Source organism: Delphinus delphis, chromosome 9 (assembly GCF_949987515.2).
Source record: "Delphinus delphis chromosome 9, mDelDel1.2, whole genome shotgun sequence".
NCBI lineage: Eukaryota > Metazoa > Chordata > Mammalia > Artiodactyla > Delphinidae > Delphinus > Delphinus delphis.
Window position 1 is genome coordinate 8,328,625 of NC_082691.1, and position 27,464 is coordinate 8,356,088.

At 43.9% G+C, this 27,464-nt stretch overlaps 1 protein-coding gene across 2 annotated transcripts in view; it reads right to left on the reverse strand.

The window, feature by feature from the left end:
* VOPP1 (VOPP1 WW domain binding protein) overlaps nucleotides 1-27,464 on the reverse strand; it is an 85,244-nt gene that overhangs the window by 32,799 nt on the left and 24,981 nt on the right. For both annotated transcript variants that reach the window (XM_060020122.1, XM_060020121.1), the window contains one exon: nucleotides 9,908-9,966. In XM_060020122.1, coding sequence (XP_059876105.1) covers nucleotides 9,908-9,966 — 59 coding nt within the window. The remainder of the gene's footprint in view (nucleotides 1-9,907; nucleotides 9,967-27,464) is intronic.

Below are 27,464 nucleotides of genomic sequence, written 5' to 3' on the forward strand. Positions count from 1 at the left end.
TATTGAAGAATCCTTGCATCCCTGGGATTAATCCCACTTGATCATGGTGTATGATCCTTTTAATGTGTTGTTGGATTTTGTTTGCTAATATTTTGTTGAGGATTTTTGCATCTATATTCATCAGTGATATTGGTCTGTAATTTTCTTTTTTAGTAGTATCTTGGTCTGGTTTTGGTTTTAGGGTGGTGATGGCCTCATAGAATGAGTTTGGGAGTTTTCCTTCCTCTGCAGTTTTTGGGAAGAGTTTGAGAAGGATGGGTGTTAGCTCTTCTCTAAATGTTTGATAGAATTCACCTGTGAAGCCATCCGGTCCTGGACTTTAGTTTGTTGGAAGATTTTTAATCACAGTTTGAATTTCATTACTTGTGATTGGTCTGTTCATATTTTCTATTTCTTCCTGGTTCAGTCTTGGAAGGTTATACCTTTCTAAGAATTTGTCCATTTCTTCCAGGTTGTACATTTTATTGGCATAGAGTTGTTTGTAGTAATCTCTTATAATCCTTTGTATTTCTGCAGTGTCAGTTGTGATTTCTCCTTTTTCATTTGTAATTTTATTGATTTGAGTCCTCTCCCTCTTGATAAGTCTGGCTAATGGTTTATCAATTTTGTTTATCTTCTCAAAGAACCAGCTTTTAGTTTTATTGATCTTTGCCATTGTTTTCTTTGTTTCTAATTCATTTATTTCTGCTCTGATCTTTATGATTTTTTTTCCTTCTCCTAACTTTAGGTTTTGTTTGTTCTTCTTTCTTTAGTTCCTTTAGGTGTAATGTTAGATTGTTTATTTGAGATTTTTCTTGTTTCTTGAGGTAGGCTTGTATAGCTACAAACTTCCCTTTAGAACTGTTTTTGCTGTATCCCATAGGTTTTGGATCGTTGTGTTTTCATTGTCATTTGTCTCTAGGTATTTTTTGATTTCCTCTTTGATTTCTTCAGTGATCTCTTGGTTATTTAGTAACGTATTGTTTAGCTTCCATGTGTTTGTGCTTTTTACGTTTTTTTCCCTGTAACTGATTTCTAATCTCATAGCGTTGTGGTCACAAAAGATGCTTGATATGATTTCAATTTTCTTAAATTTACTGAGGCTTGATTTGTGACCCAAGATGTGATCTATCCTGGAGAATGTTCCACGTGCACTTGAGAAGAAAGTGTAATCTGCGGTTTTTGGATGGAATGTCCTATAACTAACAATTAAATCCGTCCGGTTTATTGTGTCATTTAAAGCTTGTGTTTCCTTATTAATTTTCTGTTTGGATGATCTGTCCATTGGTGTAAGTGAGGTGTTAAAGTCCCCCACTATTATTGTGTTACTGTCAATTTCCTCTTTTAGAGCTGTTAGCAGTTGCCTTATATATTGAGGTGCTCCTATGTTGGGTGTATATATATTTCTACTTGTTATATCTTCTTCTTGGATTGATCCCTTGATCATTATGTAGTGTCCTTCCTTGTCTCTTGTAACATTCTTTATTTTAAAGTCTATTTTATCTGATATAAGTATTGTTACTCCAGCTTTCTTTTGATATGCATTTGCATGGAATATCTTTTTCCATCTCCTCACTTTCAGTCTGAATGTGTCCCTAGCTCTGAAGTGGGTCTCTTGTAGACAGCATATATATGGGTCTTGTTTTTGTATCCATTCAGCAAGCCTGTGTCTTTTGGTGGGAGCATTTAATCCATTCACATTTAAGGTAATTATCAATATGTATGTTCCTATTACGATTTTCTTAACTGTTGTGGGTTTGTCTTTGTAGGTTCTTTTCTTCTCTTGTGTTTCCCACTTAGAGAAGTTCCTTTAGCATTTGTTGTAGAGCTGGTTTGGTGGTGCTGAATTCTCTCAGCTTTTGCTTGTCTGTAAAGCTTTTGATTTCTCCATCGAGTCTGAATGAGATCCTTGCTGGGTAGAGTAATCTTTGTTGTAGGTTCTTCCCTTTCATCACTTTAAGTATATCATGCCACTCCCTTCTGGCTTGTAGAGTTTCTGCTGAGTAATCAGCTGTTAACCTTATGGGAGTTCCCTTGTATGTTATTTGTCATTTTTCCCTTGTTGCTTTCAATAATTTTTCTTTGTCTTTAATTTTTGCCAATTTGATTACTATGTGTCTCAGCGTGTTTCTCCTTGGGTTCATCCTGTATGGGACTCTGTACTTCCTGGACTTGGGTGGCTATTTCCTTTCCCATGTTAGGGAAGTTTTCGACTATAATCTCTTCAAATATTTTCTCGGGTCCTTTCTCTCTCTATTCTCCTCTTGGACCCCTATAATGCGAATGTTGTTGTGTTTAATGCTGTCCCAGAGGTCTCTTAGGCTGTCTTCATTTCTTTTCATTCTTTTTTCTTTATTCTGTTCCACAGCAGTGAATTCCACCATTCTGTCTTCCAGGTCACTTATCCGTTCTTCTGCCTCAGTTATTCTGCTATTCCTTCTAGTGTAGTTTTCATTTCAGTTATTGTGTTGTTCATCTCTGTTTGTTTGTTCTTTAATTCTTCTAGGTCTTTGTTAAACATTTCTTCCATCTTCTCAATCTTTGCCTCCATTCTTTTTCCAAGGTCCTGGATCACCTTCACTATCATTATTCTGAATTCTTTTTCTGGAAGGTTGCCTATCTTCACTTCATTTCATTGTTTTTCTGAGGTTTTATCTTGTTCCTTCATCTGGTACATAGCCCTCTGCCTTTTCATCTTGTCTATCTTTCTGTGAACGTGTTTTTTGTTCCACAGGCTGCAGGCTTGTAGTTGTTCTTGCTTCTGCTCTCTGCCGTCTGGTGGATGAGGCTATCTAAGAGGCTTGCGCAAGTTACCTGATGGGAGGGACTGGTGGTGGGTAGAGCTGGCTGTTGCTTTGGTGGGCAGAGCTAAGTAAAACTTTAATCCACTTGTCTGCTGATGGGTGGGGCTGGGTTCCCTCCCTGTTGGTTTTTTGGCCTGAGGCAACCCAACACTGGAGCCTACCTGGGCTCTTTGGTGGGGCTAATGGTGGAATCTGGGAGGGCTCATGCCAAGGAGTACTTCCCAGAACTTCTGCTGCCAGTGTCCTTGTCCTCAAGGTGACACACAGCCATGCCCTGCCTCTGCAGGAGACCCTCCAACACTAGCAGGTAGGTCTGGTTCAGTCTCCTATGGGGTCACTGCTCCTTCCCCTAGGTCCCGATGCGCACACTACTTTGTGTGTGCCCTCCAAGAGTGGAGTCTCTGTTTCCCCCAGTCCTGTCGAAATCTTGCAATCAAATCCCGCTAGCCTTCAAAGTCTGATTCTCTAGGAATTCCTCCTCCCATTGCCAGGCCCCGAGGTTGGGAAGCCTGACATGGGGCTCAGAACCTTCACTCCAGTGGGTGGACTTCTGTGGTATAAGTGTTCTCCAGTTTGTGAGTCACCCACCCAGCAGTTATGGGATTTGATTTTATTGTGATTGCGCCCCTCCTACTGGTGTCTCATTGTGGCTTCTCCTTTGTCTTTGGATGTGGGGTATCCTTTTTGCTGAGTTCCACTGTCTTCCTGTTGATGATTGTTCAGCAGTTAGTTGTAATTCTGGTGTTGCTACAAGAGGGAGTGAGAGCACGTCCTTTTACTCTGCCATCTTGAACCCAGTGTATGATCCTTCTAATGTACTGTTGGATTAAGTTTGCTTGTATTTTGTCAAGGATTTTTGTACCTATGTTCATCAGTGATACTGGCCTGTAATTTTCTTTTTTTGTGGTAAGTTTCATCTCAGTTTTGTAAAAAAGTAATAGAGCAAATATTTGACCCCTGATCTTCTGGACCCCAGAACACTTAAAGATCTATTTAAGGACAAGTTTCCAGAATATGGGAAATGAAATCAGGGCAAAACAAGCTGGTAGTAAACAAACTGCAAACGTGAAGACAAGCATCGAGTGCCACGTACTATGCCACACACTGAGGCCAAACAGATGCACACATCAAGGCCCAGTCTATCTCAGAAGCCCTCAGTGGACACACAACACTGTGTGAAGACCCTCTAAGATGCTATATCAGAGCCAACTAGGAAGGAGGAACTTAGGACCCTGCCCGGCAGAGAACGTGGAAATGCCTGAGAGGAACCAGCAGAGCCAATGCTGACCAGTGGTGGTGACTGGATGGAAAAGCATCCACTCAAATCCACTTAACATTCAGGGATGTCCCCTGTGTGCCAGGCACTGTCCTAGCATTGAGAGTTCATTTAAAAGTTGTGGGCCCTAATAGGGACATGAAAAGAAGCTCAACAGTGCTAATTATTAGAGAAAGGCAAATCAAAACTACAATGAGGTACCAACTTACACCAGTCAAGATGGCCATCATCAGAAAGTGTACAAACAATAAATGCTGGAGAGGGTGTGGAGAAAAGGGAACCCTCCTCCACTGTTGGTGGGAATGTAAATTGGTGCAGCCACTATGGAGAACAGTATGGAGGTTCCTTAAAAAACTAAAAATTACCGTATGATCCTGCAATCCCACTCCTGGGCATATATCCGGAAAAGACAAAAGCTCTATTTCAAACATGCACCCCAGTGTTCATTGCAGCAGTATGTACAATAGCTAAGACATGGAAGCAACCTAAATGTCTATCACCAGATGAATGGATAAGGAAGATGTGGTACATATATACAATGGATTATTTCTCAGCCATAAAAAAGAATGAAATAATGCCATTTGCAGCAACATGAATGGACCTAGAGATTATCATACTAAGCAAAATAAGTCAGAAAGAGAAAGACAAATACCATATATCATTTATATGTGGAATCTAAAATACAACACAAATGAACATATCCACAAAACAGAAACAGACATAGAGAACAGACTTGTGGTTGCCAAGGGGAGGGGTGGGGGAGGGAAGGGTTGGGAGTTTGGGATTAGCAGATGCTATAATATACAGGATAGGTAAACAACAAGGTCCTACCATATAGCACAGGGAACTACATTCAATATCTTGTGATAAACCATAATGGAAAAGAATATGAAAAGGAATATATATATGTATAACTGAATCACTTTGCTGTACAGCAGAAATTAACACAACATTGTAAATCAACTATACTGCAACAAAAATTTTTTTAAAAGAATGAAATAATGCCATTTGCAGCAACATGGGTGGACCCAGAGATTATCATACTAAGCTGAAGTAAACCAGACAAAGAAAGACATGTATCACATGATATCACTTATATGTGGAATCTAAAAAACTATACAAATGAACTTACATAAGTTCATTAATACAAAACAGAAATATACTCACAGACATAGAGAACAAACTTATGGCTACCAAAGGGGGAAGGGGGGAAGGATAAATTAGGAGTTTGGGATTAACAGGCACAACTACTAGATAAAATAGATAAACAGCAAGGCCCTACTGTTGTACAGGGAACTATATTCAATATCTTGTAATAACCTATAACGGAAAAGAATCTGATAAGAATATATATTCTTTATATATATATATATAAAAATAACTGAGTCACTTTGCTGTACACCTGAAACTAACACAACATTGTAAATAAACTTTACTTCAATTAAAAAAAAAAGACAAATAAGAAAATTTTTAAAATAAAGCTGTGGGCCTTGCCTTCATGGGACTCACAATAAAGAAGATAAAACCAGCCAAGTATCATGGAAACCTGTTTACAGTTGGCTAAGGATTTGAACTTTGTTCCTGATGTTTCTAAGTAGGAGAGTGACACAAAATTTTCAGTAATTTAGAAAGAAGTGAGAACTTGATGGGAGAAGAGAATGAAAGGAGATCCATTATAAAGTCATCTAGAGCATCACTGGAATTCCTATCAAAATTCCAATGGCATTTTTACAGAAATAGAAAAAACAATCCTAAAATTTGTATGGAATCACAAAAGACCTTGAATAGCCAAAGCAACCCTGAAAAGAACTAAGCTGGAGGTATCACACTCCCTGACTTCAGATTATACAACAAAGCTACAGTAATAAAACAGTTTGGTACTGACATGAATATAGACACACTAACCAATGGAACAGAATAAAAAGCCCAGAAATAAACCCTAGCATAAAAGGTCAACTAATATTTAACACAAGAGCCAAAAGCATCCAATGGGGAAAGATAGTCTCTTTAACAAATAGCTCTGGGAAAACTGAAGAAACACATGGAGAAAAATGAAATTGAACCCCTATCTTATACCACGCACAAAAATTAACTTGAAATGGATCTAAAACTCCTAGAAGAAACTGTAGGGAAGACACTGAAACTCCTCAACACTGGTCTTGGCAATGACTTTGGACATGACACCAAAAGCACAAACAACAAAAACACAAAAAACAAAAGGGACTACATTAAACTAAAACACTTCTGTTCAGCAGAAGAAACACTCAACAAAATGAAAAGGCAGTCTACTGAATGGAAGAAAATATTTGCAAACCATATATCAGATAAGGGATTAATATCTAAAACATACAAGGAACTCATATAACTCAACAGCAAAAAAACCAAATAATCCAATTAAAAAATGGGCAGAGGAACTGAACAGATCATTTTCCAAAGAAGACACAGAGATAGCCAACAGGTACAAGAAAATGTGCTCAATCATCACGAATCATCACGGAAATGCAAACCAAAACCACGCAGAGGTATCACCTCACACCTGTTAGAATGGCTATCATCAAAAGGACAAGATAAGTGTTGGTGTGGAAAAAATGTGAACCCTGTGCACCGTTGGTAGGAATGTAAATTGGTACAGCCACTATGGAGAACAGCAAAAAATTAAAAATAGAGCTGCCAATTCTACTTCTGGGTGTATATGCAAAGGAAGTGGAAACAAGATCTCAAAGAGGTATCTGCAATCATTCACAATAGCCAAGACATGGAAACAACCTGTCTGTCGATGGATGAATGGATAAAGACGATCTGGTACATATATACACAATGGAATTTTATTCAGTCCTGAGAAAGAGGGAAATCCTGCCATTTGCAACAACATAGATGGACTTTGAGGGCATTATGCTAAGCGAAATAAGACAGAGAAAGATAAATCGTTATGATCTCACTTACATGTGGAATCTAAAACACAGAACTCTTAGAAAAAGAGGGTAGGACTTCCCTGGTGGCACAGTGGTTAAGAATCCACCTGCCGGGCTTCCCTGGTGGCGCAGTGGTTGGGAGTCTGCCTGCCGATGCAGGGGACACAGGTTCGTGCCCCGGTCCAGGGGGATCCCACATGCCGCAGATCGGCTGGGCCCGTGAGCCATGGCCGCTGAGCCTGAGCATCCGGAGCCTGTGCTCCGCAACGGGAGAGGCCACAACAGTGAGAAGCCCGCGTACCACAAAAAAAAAAAAAAAAAAAAAAGAATCCACCTGCCAATGCAGGGGACACGGGTTCAAGCCCTGGCCCAGGAAGATCCCACATGCCGCGGAACAACTAAGCCTGTGCGCCACAACTACTGAGCCTGTGCTCTAGAGCCCGCGAGCTACAACTAATGAGCCTGAGTGCCACAACTACTGAAGCCCGTGCGCCTAGAGCCCGTGCTCCACAAGGAGAAGCCCGTGCATCGCAATGAAGAGCAGCCCCTGCTCGCCACAGCTAGAGAAAGCCCGTGCACAGCAACGAAGACCCAATGCAGCCAAAAATAAATAAATAAATTTATTAAAAAGAAAAAGAGGGTAGAATGGTGGTTACCAGGGACTGGGGCAGGAGGCGTGGAATGAGGAGACGTGTTAAGGAGTACAAACTTCCAGTTATAAGATAAATAAGTAGTTCTGGGGCTCTAACGTACAGCATGGTGATTATAGTTAGTAATACTTTATTATATACTTTAAAGTTACTAAAAGAGTACATCTTAAATGTTCTCCTCACCAAAAAAATGTAATTATGTGATGTGATGTAGGTGTTAGCTAACGCTATTGTGGTAATCATTTTGTAATATATAAGTGTATCAAATCATCACGTTATATACCTTAAACCTATACAATGTTATATGCCAATTATAGCTCAGTAACACTGGGCAGGGGGAGTTTATACAGTGCTTCAGATGAGCATTGACAGAGGTATGGACTCAGGTGAAGGCAGTGGGAACAGAGAGGAGAGGAATGGCTAGGGGATTAAGTGACATAAATTCATGTAAGGGACGTAAAACTGCCTAGCCTATATTAAGTGCTCAATGAATGTCACCTGTTGTTACTTTTTTTTTTTTTTTAACATCTTTATTGGGGTATAATTGCTTTACAATGGTGTGTTAGTTTCTGCTTTATAACAAAGTGAATCAGTCATACATAAACATATGTTCCCATATGTCTTCCCTGTTGCGTCTCCCTCCCTCCCACCCTGTTGTTACTTTTATACTGAGCTTCAGTACTCTAAAAGCAGAGTGACTTTGCTTTTTAATTTTTAGGACCCTTCCCCTCACTATCAGCAGAGAAGAGAGGTGAAAGGACTCCAAACCAGCAGGTCTGAGTGACAAAACAGGGCTTGTCTCTGTATTTTCTGTCAATGCAAAAACACTTTCAAAATATGTAGTGAATAAATAAACGTATAAAGGAACAAACGAGCAAGTAAGTACAAGAACAGCAAGGACCTCTGACTACCAACCTCTGAAAAACCAGGAAATGGTTCATCAGCTGATCTACAAAACAGCTGGAGAAAGAGCTCAAAGGAAGACACGGTTGATTCACACCTGCCACACCTGCGTAAGAAGTTGAATCAAGAACTAAAGCTTCCCAGGGAAAACCCACTGTACTAAGAACCAAGTTTTTCATCTCCCTGTTATCCCACAACCATTTTTCTTCAACCTGACGACTCTGTAATTAGAACCGAAGCCCTTTTGCTGCTGCTTTACCTTCCAAGTGGATTTTGCCTTTTTTGCAGTTTCAGAGGATTTCTGCCAGGACTCCCACCACGTAGGGCAGTAAGGACTCCTGCTTGTTGATATGAAGCCAAGGCTGGAAAACTGCCCATTTCCCTGTGCTTCGTCCCCATTCACAGCCCAGCAACCTTCCCCACCTACACTGGTCTCTCTGAGATTAAAAACTCCCCAAGAATGCCAGGTAAGAAAAACATACATCTTGGCCAATTAAGAACTAATCCTCTTTGTGTAGTATTTCCTGTCCAATCTCCCTATATACTAGAAAAGAGAGTGTTTCTTCTATAACACAATTATATGCATTACTGAAATTTCTCATGTTTCACAAAATTCAATAGAAGAGTTTCTGGGAAAAATTAATTTGGCTCATTCCACTCAAAACTTACAGAACTTCAAAACACTATCAAAAATAATAATTAATAATCTAGAGAGTTAATCTGGCCACCTAGGCAGGTGGCTCAGCAGAGCTAGTGGCTAACACAGCAGATATTAAAAATACAGAAAAACAACAGGGAGAAAATATGGCAACGCTTTAATAAGAGTAATATTGGCAGGTGCTGAGGGCACAGGAAGAGGCATAACCTGCCCTGAACCAAGAGCCATACAAGGCTGACTGCACCTGCCTGGGGAGGGGCCAGGCTGGGTGACCCTTGTGATCACTGTCATCTCTCTCTCTCTCTCTCTCTCTCTCTCTCTCTCTCTCTCTCTCTCACAGTCACAGCAGCTGAGCTAAGTACTTTGTCCTGTCCTGCTCAAGTTCAAAATTCTTTCCCACCACCTTTTGCTCCCTTTGCCTAGGAAGATTTGTATAAACCAGCATAACTCTGGCCTTGTTCAGACATTTTACCCTTTGTGACCAATCATGTACAAGTTAACATGCCTCACAGAACAGAGCACCCAGAATTCCATGCTGTCCTCAGAGCAGCTGGTCTGGGCAGGGAGAGCATCCTTAGGGAGGTCGCCTGCTCATTGTGGGGTGGAGGCCTCGTGAGGCTGGGCATGCCCCATCCCATAACCAGTCCTGTGACCTATGAAAGAAATAATTCCCAGAGAAAGATGTGCCCACAGAATCAAGCCAACAGATAAGTGCAAATACTTACATGTAATAGGTTGGATAGAGTCCTTCAAAATACCAGCAATGCTTTTTGGCCTCTGTGCACTGGAAATAGAAGGAAGAAAAGCTTTGTCAGTGAAAAGTAGTTTGCATATTGTTGAGAAGATTCCCATGAAAAGAAACAAGGAAGGATGAGTGAATGCAGCTTAAAGCGTGAGAAGCAGGGGTTGGGGGGACGATGAACTAGAGGGAGATCCATCCCCAACATGACTTGTTATTTCTTCAAATTTTTTAAAAGAGAAGAAAACATAGGAAAACATCTATTTCCCTATAATTTTTCTAGCTTTTCATAGCTCTAAATACAAGGGGTGGGGGGACTTCCCTGGTGGTCCAGTGGCTAAGATTCTGTGCTCCCAATGCACGGGGCCCGGGTTCAATTCCTGGTCGGGGAACTAGATCCCACATGCCGCAAGTAAGAGCTCGCACGCCGCAACTAAAGACCCAGCAGGCTGCAACGAAGATCCCGTGTGCCACAGCTAAGACCCAGCCCAGCCAAATAAATAAATAAATAAATGGCGATGAATAATTCATTAAAAATGCAGATTACAAACAATCCATTCTTAAAAATTCACATGGTATGATACTTCAAATATCTAAAGAATGATAGAAGTAAATTATTACAAAGATTTCACCCAATTTTTGGTTTTGAAAGACATTTCCCAGAGTCTCAACATTTCTAGACCTTTATATTTCAGAATACAGCTGACCCTCGAACAACGCAGACGTTCGGGGCACCCACTGTCCACACAGTTGAAAATTCGCGTAGAACTTTGGTCAGCCCTCTGTCCCCACAGATCGTGTAGTGCTGTCGTATTTACCACAGAAAACAATTCAGGTGTAAGTGGATCCATGCAGTTCAAACCTACGTTGTTCAAGGGTCCACTGTCTTCCAAAAGCCATATTCAAGTCGTTGATTCCCCAGTGGGCACCCATGTCTGCCAGACTCTGTGAGGCAGAACTGACCTGACGCATCCGCAGGGGCCCTGCCCTTGATCATTCCCAGGGAGGAGAAAGACGGAAGAGGACGCAAGGAGAGACTTCCCTGTGTTTTCCAAGGAAGCTGATGCTGAACTTTCTGGAGGGGAGGGCAGGGCAGAGCAGGTGCGATGCCACCCTGGAGGCTTCAGTATCTCAAACACCTGACAAGTAAGAGGAAGCCAGTGGCACCAACTGCAAGTGAGCGCTCCAAGCAGAAACGCTCTGACCTAGCTGAGCAAGGCTCTTCTAAAATTAATCCACTCATGCCATCACTTTAAAAATACACGACTTCCTACCTCCATGATCCATGTTCATCGGTCCCTATCAGCAGGAAAAGGCACAGTGAAAACAAAGCTTTCTTTGGGCAAGGCAGGGACGAACTGTCTTGTCCAGCGCCTACCCCTGCGGGAGTATGGTGATGTCCTCCTGCCTCAGTCTGCCTGACAGCTGTAGAAGTTCAGAAACAGACCCCAAATCTATTGCAGAATGCCAAGGGAGAGATGAGTTCGAATGTTATGTGTTGGACTTCCCTGGTGGCGCAGTGGTTAAGAATCCGCCTGCCAATGCAGGGGACACGGGTTCGAGCCCTGATCCGGGAAGATCCCACATGCCGCGGAGCAACTAAGCCCGTGCGCCACAACTACTGAGCCTGCGCTCTAGAGCCCGTGAGCCACAACTACTGAAGCCTGCATGCCTAGAACCCGTGCTCTGCAACAAGAGAAGCCATGACAATGAGAAGCCCATGCACCACAACAAAGAGTAGACCCCGCTCACCGCAACTAGAGAAAGCCCGCGCGCAGCAACGAAGACCCAACACAGCCAAATAAATAAATAAATATATTAAAAAATTGTTATGTGTTATGCTGGCTAAATTAGATGAGTTATGAAAAGAGCATGAAACGTGGGATTTTAAAAATATATATATGCTTTAAGACACTCAGAAGCACATTCAGGCAACCTGAAGTGACCCAGTTTTATTAAGGGAAAATGAGTTTAATTTAGACTAGGTTAGCTCTTGTCCAGTTCAAGAAATGAAGTTCAGACAGCTGAAGAAATCAATTTATTTTGGCAAGGAAGAGCAATTTCAGGTCTCTGCCCTAAATTACAACTCATTTCACTAGAGTCTTCTATGATAAACTGAGAAACTGGGTCTTATTTCCAGGTGGCATTTCCAACGTCTCTTCTTCATTCTCCATCACCGCTAGAGACAGACACACTTTCTTGGAATTTGACACTCAAGTTCCACACACAGTCAAGAAACGGTGCCCCTGATGCCAGTCCCGAAGCTCAGGATACCAGAGCCCAAGTCCAAAACCCCTCCCTTGGACTTCCCTGGTGGCGCAGTGGTTAAGAATCCGCCTGCCAATGCAGGGGACACGGGTTCTCAGCCCTGGTCCAGGAAGATCCCACATGCCGCAGAGCAACTAAGCCCATGCACCACAACTACTGAGCCTGCGCTCTAGAGCCTGCAAGCCACAGCTACTGAGCCCACGCACCTGGAGCCCATTGCGCTGCAACTACTGAGCCCGCATGCCACAACTACTGAGCCCACGTGCCTAGTGCCTAGTGCCCGTGCTCTGCAACAAGAGAAGCCACCGCAGTGAGAAGCCCGCACACCACAAGGAAGACAACGCAGCCAAAAATAAATAAATAAAATTAAAAAAAAAACAAAACCTCCCTTCCTGCTGCCCTGGCCACGCCAAAAGGCATCTCAATGGAGACTCAGGGCAATGGGCCCAGATTTTTTTTTAAATCCACTCTCCCCGGCCCAAAGAGATTCCCTAAGTGCCATCACGGAGCTCCTACACAGGCCACCCCTTTGCCAGGAGTGACCACATGGAGGGAGCTGGGATTAACGCGCACACAAAACTTACAAGGACACCCTCTCCTCCTGGGCCCTCAGATGCCAAGGTCACTAGCTCCACCCACTCGCGCTCAGACCTCCCACAGTCTCTTCCCAGCGTTTGCTGGGGTATCCAGTAACTCCACTGGTGCTTGTTTGTTACTCTTTCTCAGTTCTTTGCTGATAACCTTTCACCATTTTTCACTAAGCCACTCAAATAAGACCAATTTTTTAAAGTATGAACCCCGTTTGTTCCTTCATTAGAGATTCTCTTAAGAAAATGTTGCGGCCATATTTCCTGAGAAGAGAAAAATCCCTTTTAAACTGAGCTGCCTAGAAGTTAAGTTCTTGAAATCTGCTAATATCCAGGCAACGTCTTCACTACTTTTGGACGCTGGACTTTTACAACAGCTTTCCTGTAAGGAATGTCGATACCGTAGCAACACGTATATATGGTACCTCACAAAAGTTAACACATTATTATATCATTTTAGAGCTGCAGAATAGGAAGAACGCAAGTCACATTTCATGAATCAACTGAAAAACAGTGAATGAGGACTGGGGAGCTCTGATCCTTTCCATTGCTGAGCCTCTCCTCCAGTAAACGCTGGTTAACTGCACACCGGTGTCACAGTCGGTTTGCACAGCATCCGAGAGGCCTCGTGTTAAAAATGGAGATTAGGTTCCACAGGTAGGAAGTGCAGAGGGAGATTCCTGCTGGAAACCACCCAGGATGAAGAGCCAGTTCCTGCCAAGTGAAAGTCCACCAGCAGAGCCACAGTTAGCCTACCGATTGCAATTTCCAAATCAGCATAAACACCAGGATTCAGCGGAGCCAGACAGCTGGAACTTTGCAGATGTGGTCAAAATGGGAGTTTGTAAAGGATGAGTGACGCGGGGCTTTCCAGAATACTGCCCAACAATGCTGGGCTGTCAGAGGCAACACAACAGGCAGGCAGATGGCAGCATGGGCAAAAGCAGACAGAAGCACTGTGCCAGGTTCCATGGCACAGGGGCCCGGATGAATCCACCCCACAGAGGAAGGATGGATTAAAGCCTAGAAAACTGAGTTCCAATCCTGACTGCCACTCACCAGCCATGTCGCCAGTTAGTCCAGATCTCAGCTTCCTTACTTCTGAAACAGGACAGATCGGTGCTTTGTGACCACCTAGAGGGGTGGGACAGGGCGGGTGGGAAGGAGACGCAAGAGGGAGGAGATATGGGGATATATGTATATGTACAGCTGATTCACTTTGTTATAAAGCAGAAACTAACACACCATTGTAAAGCAATTATACTCCAATAAAGATGTTATAAAAAAATAAAAAATAAATAAAACAGGACAGACTCTCCTCCCTGCTGAATGTATAAGACGGCTTTATGAAGTAACTGAGACCGCACATATCTAAATGCCAGACCGGGGTATAGCTGACTAAATGCCACAGCCACCGTTAGCAACTCTATCCCGAAATGCCACCCTGAAGCCAGCTTTCTCAATTCTCTAGAACAAATGACTTCCAAGGCTCATTTTTCCCGTGACCATCTATCATTTAAGCAGAAGCCATGCTTCCGAACCTCTTGAGAACAAAGATTCTAAATATATAATACCTTACATTTTGGGAAACTCTGTGGTATGCAGTTTTCCAAAATCTCCCTAAAAACAATAAGCCCCTCTCCAAAAAGACTTTGAAAAGTAAATAAGGGGGGGAAAAATCAATTTCAGGGTTTTACGTCTACCCCTAAAAGTAGCTCTATGCATTCTGCAAAGATACTACCGTGATTTCTCAAAAACTGACCATCTACTGAAACAGAAAATACACTTGTTACGAGGGGTCAGGTCGGCTACTTTCTGTCACTGACTGGGCGCCCACAATAGCCAAGATGCTCTACCACGTTCCGGGCAAACGGCAGGCCTTCAAAGAGCTCATGATGTGTCTAGTGGAAGCACTGATAGCACAAGCATCTATTTCCTGAAGAGAGTGTAAAGAGTAGCGACATACAATTTATAAACTATTAACAAAGCAGAATCTGTGGAATTGTGAGAGAACATCTAGTGTCAGGAGAAATCCAAGTGAGGAATCTAAGCTTTAAACTGGAAAGTCTTGTAAGACATCTGTACTCAGGAAAGAATCCCAGTGGTCTGTGATTGAAGGACTAGGATATCTATAAATGTAGTTAAGCCCTCCTAAATATAGTTATCCATAGTTAGCCAAGACCTAAATAAGCCCCAAAGAACAAATCCTTGCTAATCCCAAATAATAATCCTCATGCTGACATAAATTATTCTACATCTATCTCTACTGCCTATAGGAAGAACCAGGATGCCACCGTTTAATAAAATAGTACATCCTTTTTCTATTCCAAGCTCAAAGAATAGCTGTACCACAATTCTGATCGACTCTGAGAGAAGTGAATCCACCTGTGACTTTGGGACACGTGGTAGTCAAGAGCAAAGTCGAAGGGATTCAAAGCACGGAGGATTTTATCTAAATCCTACCCCTCTTCCTTCTGTTCAGTGGCAGTTTAGGTGGGATCTTTAAATGAATAGCAAACTGGCAAACGAGGGCTTCACTAACAGAACTAATCCCACCCACACCTGGAAAGTAAGGATCCTTATTTTACTTATTGTGGTAATAACTTTAGCCAGTCTGTCCGTGGGCCAGTAAGCCCACAATCTGCTCTGCCCCAAGAGAAATCAGCCCGACGACTCTCTCTGCGCTGTGCTGGGACAAGGTGCTGCTTTCACATTGGTCAAAAGCTGAACTCAGATGCGCCTTGAGATCCGGCTGCGTTCAGTTCAGCCCAGTTAGCATGGGCTCCACACTCTGCAGTCTGAAAGAGGGAGCCTCCCGGACGCTGGCGGGTTTTGTGCTCAGGACCAGGGACAGAGGCACGAGGCGTGGAGAGGCCTTGAAGTCTGATCAAGAATTTATGGAGGGAGTGACAGTTAATTATCTCAAGGTCTCTGAATTTCAAATAATAAATAGGAATGATGATGCTTTAAATTCCTGTACTGGAATTTAAATCAATTCCCTAAGTGTTTATTACTTAATCCTTGGGCTTCTGGACATTCATTTTTTTCAGGAGCACATTTCCAAGGAACCTTGGTTTTTTTGTGTTTGTTTTGTCGTTGCTGCTGTTTTTAGAAATAAGAGTATGAGGCTGCTCATAAACATCATTTATTAAAGGGAAAAAAAGCAGAGAAACTCAAGAAAACAGAAATAAATAATCTTCCAATGTCTTACAGAAGAAACCACATCATATATGGCCAGCAAATAACCAACAGAGATGTAGCACTATCTACTAATATCCTTAAGATCTTAGAGTCATGGAGACTATAAGACATAAGTAGTCCCAGCTGCATAGCCCTGAGAAAATTCTGTGAACTCCCATAACTTACTCTAAATAAAGTCTCTTTGCTTTATCTGCTTTGGTTTTTCATAAAAGAATGGTAGGAGAGCAGATTTCCTCAAGTTCAATTAGATCACCAAAATTAAAAGGAAAATAGAGGAAAGCATTCAAATAGAATAAGACTAATGCCCTTAAACAATAAAGAGCTTATATAATCCAATAAGAAAGGATAAAAATCCCAATAGGAAAAAATAAAAGTGATAGAAATGAGAATTCTTCAAAGAAGAAACACAAAAGGTCAATAAACCTATTTCAAAAGATGCAGTTCATTAGTAATCAAATAAATGTAAATTATAATAGTATGGATTTATATATCAAATTATTTAATGAAAAAGAAAAAGACCTAGTATCTACAGTTGATGAGGGCATGAAGGAAAATACATATCACATGATACTGTTGGGAGTATAATGTCTCAGGAGGACAATTTTTCAATATATGTCAAAGAACCTTTGAAATGTACATAACTTAAACAGGGTTATTAACATTTATCCCTTGTCCATCATCGGATGAATGGATAAAGAAGATGTGGCACATATATACAATGGAATATTACTCAGCCATAAAAAGAAACGAAATTGAGCTATTTGTAATGAGGTGGATAGACCTAGAGTCTGTCATACAGAGTGAAGTAAGTCAGAAAGAGAAAGAAAAATACCGTATGCTAACACATATATATGGAATTTAAGAAAAAAAATGTCATGAAGAACCTAGGGGTAAGACAGGAATAAAGACACAGACCTACTAGAGAAGGGACTTGAGGATATGGGGAGGGGGAAGGGTAAGCTGTGACAAAGCGAGAGAGAGGCATGGACATATATACACTACCAAACGTAAGGCAGATAGCTAGTGGGAAGCAGCCACATAGCACAGGGAGATCAGCTCAGTGCTTTGTGACCGCCTGGAGGGGTGGGATAGGGAGGGTGGGAGGGAGGGAGATGCAAGAGGGAAGAGATATGGGGATATATGTATAACTGATTCACTTTGTTATAAAGCAGAAACTAACACACCATTGTAAAGCAATTATACTCCAATAAAGATGTAAAAAAAAACCCATTTATCCCAAGGAAATAATATTAACAATTGTGAAAAAATGTTATTAATAAAAATTGGAAATAACCAAAATTTTCAGAATATGGGTTTGGCTAACAATATTATAACACATCCAAAAGACATTGTAGAGAAGCATACAATAGCACGGGAGTATTTTGCTAAGAAAAATAAAGTCAGTAAAATAGTATATCTAAGATAGTATATTTTTGTTATAAATCATAGGAGAGAGAAAATAACATGAAAAGATATATTTCAAAATACTGATGATAAATGTCACTTTAAAAAGCAGATCATTTGCGTATCAATACAGAATTCGAGAGTGGATATAAAGAGATATTGAAATTAAGGAAATATAATTGGTTGACAAAAGTGAACATTATCCAACTAGGAATTAAATAAGAAGTAACAGATAAGGAAAGTTTGTTAAAAAGAATATACAAGGCCAGAGGGGGTTACTGAAACAAATACTCACGTAGTCAGTAATTAAAACCGTATTTATAAAAATTTTAACATCATGGAAAATGCTCATTTTATGCAGTCAATCTTAAACACATTACATATACTTGATTTTAACAATATAAAAATAAATATTAATGTATAGTCATAGGAAAAAGAATGGGACTATATATAAGCTTAACTTTATAGTGTTATTTTTGGACAGTGTGATTTCTTTTGGGTTACTTTACAAATATCTCTCTGTTGAGTCTTAAGTTCCTCTAACAATAATCAGAAGCTGTTGTGGTAACAACAGGCACATAACCCTAAATTAGTGCAAAAGACAGGATCCCCTGAAGCACTCAAAACAGGCGTGCAGCGCTCCTGTTCACCTGAACACAAGAGTTCTGAAAACCACGTTATTTTGTTAACATAATTATTAATAGAGAGCGTAATTTATGAGACTGTCATGTCATCCAAGTTCTAGCTCAACGTGAGGTTTAATTTATACACCACTGCGTTGGAAAAGCCACACTCCTCCTGTGCTTCCCTCACACACAATGACCACACTCACGACACATCTGATGCCCGATGTGCGTGGGCTTCCCCCTCACCAAGCAATGCTCCGACACCAGCCGGCGGTCCTACAATTCAACTCCATCTGACACTACCTGGAGACAGCGTCAGAGCCCACAGGTCAAGGGCTCAGTCCTCCATGACTGCCCTACTCCCCTCCCCTCTCAGACGTCAGTCGCAAGTCCAGGTTGTCACCTGTGCTTCTGACCAACCAGCTATAGATTGGAGGTTCCCACGACCCCCTCCTTGGGTTCCGTCAATTTGCTAGAGCAGCTCACAGAACTCATGGAAACATTTTACTCACTAGATCACTGGTTTATTGTAAAGGGATATAACTCAGGAGCAGCCAGATGGAAGCAAGGCATAGGGCAAGGTCTGGGGGAAGGGCAGGGCACAGCCTCCATGCTCTCTGTGCACCGCTCTTCCCGAATCTCCACGTGGTCACCCTGGAAGCCTGTGAACCCCGTCCTTTTGGGCTTTCATGGAAGCTTCATTACACAGGCATGATGAAATCATTGGCCACTGGTAAACTGATTCAATCTCCCGCTCTTGTCCGTTCCTCTGGAGATCTGGGGGTGGACTGAAAGTTCCAATCCTCTAATCACATGGCTGGTTCCCCTGGAAGCAGCCCCCATCCTTAGACTACCTACGGGCTTTCCAAAAGTCACTCCCTTAACCTAACAACAGACACCTTTACAGGGGTATATATTTCTCACTATAAGTCACAAAATGACAACCATAAAAGTCACTCATTTTCTTTCTTTTCTTTCTTTTGGTGGGGCCTCGAGCTGCACAGCTTGTGGGATCTTAGTTCCCTAACCAGGGATTGAACCCAGGCCCTCAGCAGTGAAAGCATGGAGTCCTAACCACTGGACCACCAGGGAGTTCCTAAAAGTCACCCATTTTCAATGCACAGCTTGCTGAGTTTTAGAAATTTACGCAGCTGTGCATTCAACACCACAGTCAAGTTTTAGAACATTTCCATCCCCCGTAAAAGTTCTCTCATTTCCTTCTGCAGTCAAGTCCAGCTCCCACTGCAGCCCAGGCAGCACCAACCAATTCTCCATCTCTATAGCTCTGCCTTTTCTACAAGGTTCAATTAAATAAGAATCATACAACTTATAGTCTTTCATGTCTGCATATGTCCATCAACCTTGCATTTATTGGCAGTTCACTCCTTTTCAGTGCTAAATAGTATTCTCTTGAATGGATACACCACAATTTGTTTATCCATTCATTTGGGTTGTTTCCTCGTTTTGGCTACTATGAATAAGGCTGCTATGAACATTTACATGCAGGTCTTTGTGTGGACCTGTGTCTTCATTCCTTGGGTAGATACCTGGGAGTGGAATTGTTGGGTCAGGTGGCAACTCTACATTTAACTTTTTGAGGAACCTCCTGTTTTCCAAGCAGCCGCACTATTTTACATTCCCACCAGCAATGTATGAGGTTCCAGTTTCTCCACATTAATCATCTGGTATTGTACTGGTATCCCACCGTGGTTTTAACCGGCATTTCCCTAATAATGAGGTAGAGCATCTTTTCACGCCGGCTCAGTTGTAAGGTAGCAGCCACCATTTATGGAGAACCTATTATCCTCCAGGGGCTTTTCATATGAAATCTCATGCAACAGCCTAACAACCCTGGGAATTGGGCAGCTTATGTACTTACAGAGGGGTAAACTAAGTATGGGAGAGGTGAATTAACTTGGCCAAGGTTAACACAAGAAGCAAGCAGAAAGTTGGGTTTGAATGAGGTCAGTCGGTTTCTAACGTCTGTGCACGTTCTCTGGCAGTATATAGATGCTGCCGTTTCCTGTGCCACAATGATGCATGATCTCATTCTTTGGGATGTCTGACACATCTCTCACAAGGAGTCAGAATGAGGTTTATTTTAGGCATCATTTCACTGTCTAGAAGAGAACTAAAATGACAATTGAAACCACATGGAAGAGCCCACCTCCATCTCCTTTTACGGGTTATCAGGGATTATACCTCAGCTATGTCAACTACCAATTACTGCACCTCTGAGAGCAAAATCAAAACAAAGGTACTCAGAATGGCTGACCTGCCATGAACAACCACAAACCAAGGGGGCCCAAAGCCCGTCTTAGAGGCAAACCACAATACACCCCTCGTGCCCTTAGAAGAGAGTTCTCAGCTACTAAAAATATTCAGAGGTGCAACTTTGGGGCACAAAACAACATGAAATGAATGCATGGGCTGCGGCCCAAAGGGTTTATGGGACAAATTTTCCAAATGCCCCAAAACATAATTCATTCAGAAACTGATGACTAGGAGATTTAATTAGAATGATCTGAAAGCAGTGATAACAGATGGAAATAGCAGTGCCACTGTTATCTGCTGGCAACAAACGAATATAATCAACCTTGGTTATGGGCTCAATTCCAACAGAAGCACTACAGAAAGACCAGACCTTCAATACTCTCCCTAAGGGCCTAATCCAGGAAAGGCACCCCTTTCAACGGCACTGCCCAGAGCTCAAGAGCTGCAACGTGAAGAGGCCAACAGAGCAGCTCTGCAACCGCGGGCCGGGGTGGCAGGGGACACGCTGCTTTAATGACCTCATGGGGAGTGAGTGAGAATGTGAGAAAGATACGTTGTTTCCAACCACATCACACAGTCCCCCCAAGTGGGATAACAGATATATACTGGGCCTAAGTCTTTACCGGCAGACCCAAAACTTAACCACCAGACAGAGGAGAAAATAGCAACTTCTCAGCTTGTGTGGAGAGGAATGCCTAGAAAGACTGATTAGTAACAGCAGCGGCTTTGAGAGCAAAAATGCCAGAGTAGGTAAGGATTCCCTAACTTAGGTAGTGCACTGCCCTCCCTCCCTATTCGATTTATGTTTTGGAAGGAATGTGTGTCGGATTGTGTGACGACAGATAGGTTTCTAAAAGTCTGGATTCTAACTGTAAAGAGGACAAGAGAGTGACAAGAGCTGAGGTTTGACGTGGCTCCCCGTGGTCAGAGGCGACGTGACCTACCCCTCACCCTGGGGCAGGAACCTGCAGCCCTTTGCTTGTGCCCCGCAAGTCCCGTCCTGCAGCTTCGACTTACCAGGGGCATCCCCGTGCCGACTCCACAGCAGCCGCCACTCCTCCTTCAGGTCTCAGCTTAAACATGAAGTTCCTCCTAGATCTGAATCTACCCAGGAGGACTCTGCTGAACTGACCACCCCGGTGCCGTCTGAGCCCCATGCGTACATCTCCCGGACTCTCGTCTCTCCAGGAAATGCACAGCGAGCGCAGTGCTTGGCGTTACCTGCTGTCACCACCCTTGCCCCCCCTAAACGGGAGGGCAGGGATGCCTTGGCATGACCTCACACTTGGCCCTTGCAGGTACACGGTGCATAATATCTGAGTTTAAAAAGTGAAAGGAAATATGCCCTGAAACAGTCCAGGGCACGTAGTCTGAATGACCTGCTGGCCCACATCTGACAGCGGCTACACTCAGCTGATCTCATGGGGACATCACCCTCTTGATGCTCTGTTTTGGGTGCCGCCTCACCTTTTCTCCTACTGAGGAAGTGGGCTGGGGTGGGCTGGGGGAAAACACCCACATGGAGGAGGACAGCAGAACTCGGGTCAAAAAGGAAAGCAATTCTTTAAGTATCGTAGACAGCCATGGCTTTCCGCCCAATGCAGCACGTTTCTGGAAGAATGTCAGCAAACTTTTTATAGCTCTGTCTCCTAGCTTGTCAACTATCATTTCTAATAGCTGTCACTGTGTCCTGCTTTTAAAAATCTGTGACAGAGATTGTTTTGTACGGCTGTTTTTTTTTTTTTTTTTTTTTTTCCTTAAGGGAACGGAGGATGGAGAGAGAAGAGGAAGACCGTCTGGTGGTAAAAAAGCAAATGCAAGCAGATGACAAATTCCACTGGTGGATTCAGCTTCAATTCTCATGCAATTTTCTCCTGTGCAGTCCTGGCAAGGACAAGGTCCTGCAACAGTTACCTGCAGCACGTGCCGATTCTACTCCCAGGGCGGGCAGCTGTTTGGGAAGCTGGGGCTGCCCACAGCCTCACGCCACATCTCTGCATCCGTCTGTCATTCAGAGCCCGATGTTCAGTATTGCCCCCAACTGGCTTTCTGCTTCTGAGTTTGCTCTGCAGTTTCCCCAAGTCTGACCTCAAGTCCCCTCTTGCGGGTGTCCTGAGCACAACACATGCCAGAATGCGACGCTGTGCGGGGTTCTCTACTGAGCCGGGGACCTCTCTCCACCTGCCGCCTCGCACCTTGACCCCGTGCCTGCTGGAACCTCACGCTGGCATCCCAGCAGAGAGCCTCCACCACCTCTGGCCCCTCGGGCTCCTAGCTGGGAGCAGCAGCGCCGCCCAAGACGGCATTCCAGCCCGCCAGGGCCAGCTCCTCCCCACGCACCTGGTCAGTGAGGCTGGTCCGGGGCCGGGAGATGAAGAGCGAGCGCGTGTGGGCTTGCCCGTGGTAAAGGAGGGGATGCGGAAGACGAGGAGAGGCAGGTGGAGACCAGTGGGGACAGGAGAGCCCAGGGCCGCTCCTGCATCCTCAACAGCCCGCATGACCTCCTGCACCCCGGGAGGCCAGGCTCGGGGCGCTGCTGGCACTGCACCTGCCTCCCTCCCTTCTCACGAGACTTTGCAAGGCTCAGGTGGCTACACAGGGCTCTGCAGAGGACAGCCCAGAGGGAAGAGAGCAAGCACACCCACTCCTTGCTTGCGGTTCTCCGGTGGATCCCCATTCATTGCACGTTTCTCTCTTTTCTTCTTTCCTGGAGGTCACAAAACCCCTCCTTCTGAATATAATTTGAGCCTAGACAGGACTGCATACATACGGAACAAGCAAAAGTGGTGGGGCTCAGAGAGCCTGGCCTGTACCGGTTTCCCCAGAAACCCTGAAAATGCCTCACTGACAGATTAAAATCCAGACAACCAGGGAAGGTCCTGGCCACGGCCCCCAGCCCACTAGAGCTCCAGTCTCTGCCACTCCACGGCCACCTTCCATCCCCTGCCATCCACCGCCTCTAGAGGGCGAGCTCCTGAAGACAAGTCTAGGTCTTCTTTATCTCCACCTGCAATGCTCTTCCCTGGAGCTCCCATGGTTTGGGGCCCGGCTCAGTGTCGTGTGGATGAAAATTTCCTGAACTTTCAGAAAAGGAGATGTTAGTTTTCTCCTTGGGGCTCTAAATTTTACTAAAATCATTAGCACAAAACGTTTCATTTGCATTATCTTATTTGGTCCTAAAAGTGTTGTATGAATGGGCAGGCTGCTGAGGCTGGAGGCATGCTTAGCGTGGGGTGGGCCGTCCCATGCTGTGGTGGCGGGGGGGACCGTCCCTCTTACATCAGGGAGCGTGTGGCACCCACCTGGCAGCTGGTATGAGGCTGTCTCCAAGTGCCTGTGTGCTGTCTCCGTGAGGCCCACTCTTTCACACTCCTGCCCACCCACTGCTGGGGTGCTCTCTTCCCACAGACCAGGCGCCTCGGGAGTTTAGGGGCCCTGTCACATCCGCCCAGTGACCACCAGTGTCTGGCCCAGGGCAGGGGTTCAGGAAACGCTTTTGTGGAAATGCTCACGTATCCTCCTCCTCTAGTGCCTGCTCAAAAGTTTTAATTTGAGGGCTTCCCTGGTGGCGCAGTGGTTGAGAGTCCACCTGCCAATGCAGGTGACACGGGTTCGTGCCCCGGTCCGGGAAGATCCCACATGCCGCGGAGCAGCTGCACCCGTGAGCCATGGCCGCTGAGCCTGCACGTCCGGAGCCTGTGCTCCGCAGCGGGAGATGCCACAGCAGTGAGAGGCCCGCGTACCGGAAAAAACAAAACAAAACAAAAAAAAACCACCAAAGGCAAATGTATTGAAAGAAAAAATAGCTAAATAAACGGGACTACAGCAAAATTTAAAACTGTTATGCTGGGACTTCCCTGGTGGTGCAGTGGTTGAGAGTCCGCCTGCCAATGCAGGGGACATGGGTTCAGTCTCTGGTCCGGGAAGATTCCACATGCCGCGGAGCAACTAAGCCCGTGTGCCACAACTACTGAGCCTGTGCTCTAGAGCCCACAAGCCACAACTACTGAGCCCGTGAGCCACAACTACTGAAGCCCGCGTGCCTAGAACCCATGCTCCACAACAAGAGAAGCCACTGCAATGAGAAGCCCGCGCACCGCAACAAAGAGTAGCCCCCACTCGCCTCAACTAGAGAAAGCCCGTGCACGGCAACGAAGACACAACGCAGCCAAAAAAAACAAAAACAACAACAACAAAAAAAACCTGTTATGCTGCAAACGACACCATCAAGAAAGTAAAAAGGCAACCCATAGAATGGGAGAAAATATTTGCCAGTCCTACAGCTGATAAGCAACTTCTATAAAGAAGTCTTAAAACTCATCAATAAAAAGACAACCCATGAAAAAGGGACAAAGGAATGACTGTGGTAATAAGTTTGCACAACTCTGTGAATGTTAAAAAACCACTGACTTGCACAACTCTGTGGATGTTAAAAGCCACTGACTTGTACAACTCTGTGAGTGTTAAAAACCACTGACTTGCACAACTCTGAATGTTAAAAACCACTGACTTGCACAACTCTGTGAATGTTAAAAACCACTGACTTGTACAACTCTGTGAGTGTTAAAAACCACTGACTTGCACAACTCTGAATGTTAAAAACCACTGACTTGTTCACTTTAAATGGTGAATTGCATGTATGTGGATTATAACTCAATAAAATTGTTCTTCTTTAAATGGGCAATTATTTGAATAGATATTTCTCCAAGGAAGAAATACAGATGGCCATTAAGCACATAAAAAGATGCTCAACATCATTAGTCATTAAGAAAATGCAAGTCAAAATCACAATGAGACACCACACTCACTAGGATGACTATGATAAAAAGGACACAATTAAAAGTGTTGACAAGGATGTGAGAAACTGGAGCCCTCGTACATTGATTCTGAGAATATAAAATGGTGCAGCCGCTTTGAAAAACGTTCTGGCTGGTTTTCAAAAGACTAAACAGTTAGCATATGACCCAGCAATTTCATGCCCAGGTATGCACTCAACGGAGATTAAAACATACATCCACATAAAAACTTGTACACAAATGCCCAGAGCAGCATTATTCTTAAAAAAAAAAAGTGGAAACAACTCAAAAAGTACATCAACAGATGAATAAATACTTTGGCCTATTCCTGGGCAATAAAAAAGGAATGAAGTACTAATACGTGCTATAATAGGGAAGAAGCCAGTCACAGAAGACCACATATTGTACGCTCCATTTACATAACATGTCCGTAACGAGTAAATTTAGAGAGACAGAAAGTAGATCAACAGTTGCTTAGGGCTGGGCACGGGGTGGGGCAGAATGGGGAGTGACTGCTAATGCACATGGGGTTTCTTTCAGGAGGTAAAAAATATTCTAAAATTAGATCATGGTGATGGTTGCATAACCCTGTGAATATACTAGAATATATTGAACTGTACAATTCAAGCGGGCAAAGTGTATGGTATGTGAATTATATCTCAATTAAACTGCTTTAAAAAAAATAAGAGCACCCAGCATGTATTCGTTTGTGTTAATTTCTAAGATACATTTTTTTTAAATGACAGCTGAGCAAAATGGAAACAAGAGGAAAATATCAATATGATGAAACTGGAATGAACTACATACACGAAATAACACAACGTTGGTGATCTGGGGCAGTATGGCTGGTGGATGAAGGAGGTGGGCGCCCAGCTTCCAGAGGCCAAGGCAGACAGAAACGTGATCAGCCAGAACATCCCGAGATCCATCAGATGGGAAAAAATTCAGAGGATCAGTCATCTTTCTGATATCGGAATGTTCTTCCCAAGGAGAACACAGTGTGAGTGGCATGAAAGAGAGTTCAGGGTTCCAGGGAGGGCCTCCCCGGAGGGGAACTGCAACTGACAATGTCATCTGATGTTAAACTCTGGAAAACGCTGTTGAGGATTTCTACAGAGCCTGGTGGAGACCTTGGGAGCTCAGCCACGCATTCTAAATAAACTAAGTTAATGAAAACATGAGGCCTCTTTGAACTCAAGGTAAAACAAAAAAGTTGTCCAATAAAAGAGGTAAAATGTTAGTATTCTACATGGCTCAACAGTCAGCAAAGTTTAAACAGTCATAATATTGAGGATCTGGGTAGGGATTTAGCCAAATATTGTATACAAACTGTGTCGTACGTGCATTGCTATAACCGAACACACTGAGAGGACAGAGGGAGATGGACTGAATAGATAATGTCCAACACCGCTGAGTCTACAGCTAGAAGTATATGTGTATTATTTTTAAATCTGGAGGCAAATATTAAATGAACCAGCTAAAACAGTTGAACGTCGTTGCCTTTCAGAAGCAGACCACCATAGCAGAGGCATAAGGGGGCTACTCTTCTTAGTTTTAAGCTCTGGCACTATTCAGCGTTTCCACTGATATGCATATGTCACTTTCTTAAAAATAAAAAATAATAGGGCTTCCCTGGTGGCGCAGTGGTTGGGAGTCCGCCTGCCGATGCAGGGGACGTGGGTTCGTGCCCCGGTCCGGGAAGATCCCACGTGCCGCGGAGCGGCTGGGCCCGTGAGCCGTGGCCGCTGGGCCTGTGCGTCCGGAGCCTGTGCTCCACAACGGGAGAGGCCGCAAGAGTGAGAGGCCCGTGTACCGCAAAAATAATAATAATAATAAAATTAAAATAAACCAGCTACATACAGCAAACATCATTTATAGTCAGTATAAGCTGTGAACGTGGCTTCTAGCAAAGAAGGTACCGGGTGAGACCAGGTGAGGAGCCCCTGGTGCTGTGGTGGAGGAGCTCGCCCACCCGTCGGCGCCTGGCCGGGGCCTCCCGCCAGCCCCAACACGGCCGATGCGCATGGGTGCGGTCCACACTGTGTCCTTTCCTGCTCCCACCTTCTGGCCAGGTGGGCATAGTTGACTTTACCCAGAGAGAAATGCAGGTATGATGACACCCTGGTGTGACTGGAAAAATAAAACAGACATGACTGCAGCTGGAGTCCCAGCTTATGGGCCGCACCAGTTACACGTCCGACAGAGCTCGGGGTGGCTGTGCCCCTATTCTGCTTCCAAGGCCCCTGAGAAGCCCCCCACGTGGGTTTGTGTTAGCTGTACCCCTTCCCAGGAGTGCCCCAGGTTGAGAATGGTGACACAGAGAGAACCTGGAAAGAAAAGGGAAAGGGAGGCAGGAAGCTAGAGTAACACTGAACTAAGCCTAAATT